Source organism: Aegilops tauschii, chromosome 3, assembly GCF_002575655.3.
Source record: "Aegilops tauschii subsp. strangulata cultivar AL8/78 chromosome 3, Aet v6.0, whole genome shotgun sequence".
Taxonomy (NCBI): Eukaryota; Viridiplantae; Streptophyta; class Magnoliopsida; order Poales; family Poaceae; genus Aegilops; species Aegilops tauschii.
The window spans coordinates 340,824,032-340,828,853 of record NC_053037.3 but is presented as its reverse complement, the minus strand read 5'-3'; the positions used below and the strand labels follow the sequence as shown (position 1 = coordinate 340,828,853).

The 4,822-nt window shown below is 48.1% G+C and overlaps 1 protein-coding gene across 1 annotated transcript; it reads left to right on the top strand.

Moving 5' to 3' along the window:
* Window positions 1-1,987: 1,987 nt before the first annotated feature.
* Window positions 1,988-3,600, top strand: LOC120976727 (serine/threonine-protein phosphatase 7 long form homolog). The gene is made up of 4 exons (XM_073495936.1): window positions 1,988-2,195; window positions 2,279-2,618; window positions 2,714-3,127; window positions 3,214-3,600. Exons 1-4 carry the CDS (start codon window positions 2,059-2,061, stop codon window positions 3,514-3,516), a joined length of 1,194 nt encoding a protein of 397 aa, XP_073352037.1. The 5' UTR covers window positions 1,988-2,058; the 3' UTR covers window positions 3,517-3,600.
* The last annotated feature ends 1,222 nt before the right edge of the window (window positions 3,601-4,822 follow it).

The following is a 4,822-nucleotide window of genomic DNA, read 5'->3' as shown; positions in this document are numbered from 1 at the left end:
GCAGACAAAAGTGTTCGCCAGGTTGAAGTACAGAATTTCTTATGGCAAGGCTTGGAGGGCTAAGCATGCAGCGCTTGAGAGGAGATTTGGTTCTTATTTTGATGCATATGACTCTGTTGTCCACCTCCTCCACACCCTGCAACAGCGGAATCCAGGCAGCTATATCGATATCCAAGACATGTTCATGCCAGAGTTCCCAACTATGAGGGTTTTGCATCGTCTCTTCTTCTCTTTCGGTGTATGCATCGAAGCTTTCAGGCATTGCCGACCGGTGATATGTGTTGACGGTACTTTTCTCACAGGCAAGTACAAGGGTCAGATACTGACAGCCATAGGTCAAGACGGCCAAAATCAAGTCGTCCCACTGGCATTTGCTTTTGTGGAGAGTGAGAACATTGAAAGTTGGACATGGTTCTTCAGGCAGTTGAAAATATCAGTTGTCAAGGAGAAGACGAATGTGTGCATCCTTCATGACAGGCATGCAGGTATACTCAGTGCGATAAGGACACTGACAAACCCAGGCCCTGAGGAACAAGTTCCATGGCAGGACTTGCAGAGCCGTTGGTGCATGCGCCATCTCGGGGCTAATTTCTTCTCGCAGTTTAGAAATAAGAACCTGATGAATCTGTTCAAAAAACTCTGCAAGCAGAACCAGTTATGGAAGTACAATTTGATACGCGACAGACTTAATGTGTGCACGCAGAGACACGTGAGGGACAGGAAAGCTGCAAGAGATGCAGCGGTGAGGGCACATGTTGAAGCAGTAGCTGCACAGTTGGCAACAGGAACAGCGGCCGTGGAGGAGGAGGCTGTTGGGCTATGTGACCTGCCAGGCTTTGACCCACCTGGTACTAGGAGAAGGCTCGGGAGGTCGATTAAAACCTTCGAGCAGTGGATAGAGCATGAGCCTCTGGAGAGGTGGTCTTTGCTACATGACACACATGGAGCAAGGTACGGTGTCATGACAACGAACCTCGCGGAAACATACAACTTTGTCCTCAGAGGAAACCGGGCATTGCCACTTACAGCCATCGTTGAGGGTATTTTCTATGGCACCGTCAAGTATTTCAGAGACAGACGTCAAATAGCAGAGCAGCATATCTTGAACAACCCAAATACACGGTACTGTGAAAGAGTCACGAAGTACATGGACAACAAGATGCAAAAAGCTAGGTCACACACTGTAGTTGCCATCGGTAATCAAGAAAGAAGGTTTGAGGTCCGCTTAGCCAATAACAAATTCGGATGTGCAAATGAGTTGAGGACGCATGAGGTGAAAATTGGCAATGAAGCCTGGCCAACGTGTGAGTGCACATGCAATAAACCGAAATTGCTTCACCTACCTTGCTCACATGTACTTGCTGCTTGCGGGCAGCTTGGAATGGACGCAATATCATTTGTGTCTCCATATTTTCTGAAAGAGGCTGTCCTCAATACCTGGACAGGTGAGCTGATGGGTTTTCGATCAATGGGTAATTTCAACAGCGTCAACCCTGCCGATAGGCGTTACATTTCAAACCCAGAGCATATGCGTACAAGTAGAGGCAGACGGCAGTGTCAGCGCATCCGAAATGATATGGATGAATCTGAAGCAGGAGGTTCGACTAGGCAATGCATTCTATGCAATGAATTTGGCCATAGGGACACTAATTGTCCCACTTTCGTCACTGGGCGTGGACGAGGCAACCGGGGAAGAAGAGGAGGTAGAGGTAGTAGAGGAGTAAGGGTGAGAGGAAGAAGCTAAGCTAGCACTAGTTTGTTCTGAATTTATATTAAGTGTGCTGTGGCACTATGTTCTGAAATTTGTATTAAGTGTGGCACTATGTTCTGAATTTTTATTAAGTGTGACAGTATGTTCTGAATTTTTATTAAGTGTGCCACTATGTTATGAATTTTTATTAAGTGTGGCACTTTGTTCTGAATTTTTATTAAGTGTGACACTATGTTCTGAATTTTTATTAAGTGTGGCACTATGTTCTGAATTTTTATTAAGTTTGGCACTATGTTATGAATTTTTATTAAGTGTGGCACTTTGTTCTGAATTTTGTAAGTGCAGGAATGTCGGGATTGTGGTTGTTGAATGGGGACATTGATAAGGGTCATCATGGTGCGATATGGTATGAGCGCAAGCTTGAGCCTCTCGTCACTCGCACTCCTAAGGAAAACTGGAAGATACACTCAGGATGGCTTCAGCGGTACGTGCTTTATTAATTTGCACACTGACATGCATATTAATGGTTGAAATGGGAGACAGTAACTAAAAAGTTCTCTGATGAAGGTTGAAATGGGCCGGCCTTTTACCTTTCGCGCGTCTGGTTGAGTCTATCCCGGGTGAGAAACGCGTCGCCATCGATGGGTCTTTGCTGAGCTGCTTAGTGGACCGTTGGAGGCCAGAGACCCACACGTTTCACTTCAGATGGGGAGAGATGGCTCCTACTCTGGAGGATGTGTCACTTTTGCTCGGACTACCGTTGGCAGGTCATGCCGTAGGACCGTTGGACGCACCGGCTGGTTGGGAGCGAGCTCTTACAGAACGTTTTCACGGTGTTTTTCCGGATGCTCCCGATCCGGTATGGGAGCATCACGGACCTAAGTATGAGTGGTTGCTAAATTTCCGGGTAATTTCCCCTACCTATTCACTTCAAGTTATCGCGCATATAGTTTTACAGAAAATAATTGCGGCTTACTAAAACTTTCTCTTCGCTTAATGCAGATCCAGAACTTCCGGGCGCCGTTGACTGCGGAACAGATCACTCGGAGCCTCGAGGCCTACTTACTGTGGCTTTTCGGCAAGGTGATGTTCACGGAGAACCATGTCACCACTATTAGCACCCCCTACATCCCTATGGCACTCGAGATAGCGAGCGCTCAGACGGCGGATCAGATCAGACAGAGGAGTTGGGGTTCGGCGGTGTTAGCGGCTACATACCGAGGTATGTGCAACGGTTGCCAGCTTACATCGAGAAAGCCAGCCCTTCTTGGATGCCCTCTATTCCTACAGCTGTGGTCGTGGGAGAGGTTCTCTATAGGGCGACCAGATGTACGTGTTCATGAGCCTATAGACGCCATGTTTGATGTTGACGGCATCGACATGCCTACTTTCGGTCTGTGTTGGACTCGTCGCAAGGTATGCACCGTGTTGTAGTTTAATGCAACTTTTTCTGCACAAGAGATCGATCGATGCTAGCGGCTACTAACTTTTATTCTCTGCAGAGACGCTTTGCTAGTGATCAGACCAGGAAGGCGTACACAGCATTGAACGAGCAGTTCGATGCGTACACCGGGGTCATCTGGCAGCCCTACACGGAAGCAGCCATACAAGCGAGATACCCTGCTGGTATGTCTGTGCTATGCACAAGGGACCGAGATTACTGGATGACAAAATCGAAGATTATCTTCGATGTCTTCGTCGAGGAGATGGCACAACAGAGGGTTATGAGGCAATTTGGTCTTCTGCAGTTGGAGCTACCTCCCCCTATAGAGAACCCGGTGCCAGCACACATCCACAGGTATTAACCAGTTTTTCAATGTTGCATTTTCTTTCATAGTACTCCATTCGAAGCTTTAGGTAATTGTTGAACACACACCACAATTTTAGGACGACAAGGAAGGGTATGAACAGGACAACTGCTGACTGGCTAGTTAGACTAGAGCCGTATGTTATAGAATGGGAGACAGCAAACACAAATCTATGGCACGAGAATCACAATTTCGATCTCGATGAATTCAATCTCTATTTGCGGCGCTACATGACCGGAACACGGTTACGCATTGTTGAGTACTCCCACCCAGAGGAGTTACCGGATCCTACTCCGTCGGATATGTACCCGAGCTATGATACTTCGGGCTCTAGGCAGTACGCGGTAAGATATTTTTTCTTTACGTAATGTTGTCACATACTTTGACGTGCAAGAGACAGACATTATTAATCGTCATGGAAATTTGCAGGCTACCTTGATACGCGAACTGTACGACGACGTGACCACCTTTGGACGATCACTATCGTCTGGACCTCTTCTTCATCATCGTCCAGTGGTACAGCCCTTCTTGGAAAGAATTCAGAATAAGATACGGACTGTGTACGAGGCTATCACGTGCACCCGGAGAACCGATGTTGTTCAGCACGAGCAGGAGCAGCCGCGTCACTCCATGCAACGACATCAACCACGTCCACGCCTAGCACAGCAGCCGACAACCAGGCCACCCCGTCCTGACCAACCTGGCAGTTCTACGCGGCACCCGCAGCACTATGATCCCACGTCGAGCTTCGTGTTTTCTCCACAGCCACAGCAACACGGTCCCTCGTCGAGCTTCGTGTTTTCTCCACAGCCACAGCAGCACGGTCCCTCGTCCAGTTTCGTGTTTCAGCCAGAGCAGACGTCACACCCTGCAGGTATGTGTCTTCATATTTATTGTTTTCAATATTAATTGACGCGACCTCATTCTTCATGATGAACCGTTCCATCGCGTAGGGGCCTATGGATATCAGGCGTCTATGTCGGCATCACATGATACGTGGGGGAGTGATCAACATCCCGAGGACAACATACAGGCTCAGATGTCGCAGCACACCCAGTGGATGAACATGTTTTCGACTCCTCCACCAGGCCCCACACAGGATACACAGCATGACCAGGGAGAGTCTGAGATTCCTCCTCGTCACGTTAGGGCACCCGACAGGTTGGGATGGTCCCCGATTCCAGATCCGCCTCCCCGCCAGGCCAGACGTCGTCACTGACGCTTCTATGTATCTGTATCAGTAGAGACATTACCATCTATTTCTGTGTAAGACTTATGTCTATTCTATGTATGAGACAAATGA

Coding starts and splice junctions, on each gene's coding strand:
- LOC120976727 (XM_073495936.1), top strand. CDS start 2,059: ATGTCGGGATTGTGGTTGTTGAATGGGGACATTGATAAGGGTCATCAT. Junction 2,196..2,278: donor CACTCAGGATGGCTTCAGCG/GTACGTGCTTTA, acceptor TCTCTGATGAAG/GTTGAAATGGGCCGGCCTTT. Junction 2,619..2,713: donor AGTGGTTGCTAAATTTCCGG/GTAATTTCCCCT, acceptor CGCTTAATGCAG/ATCCAGAACTTCCGGGCGCC.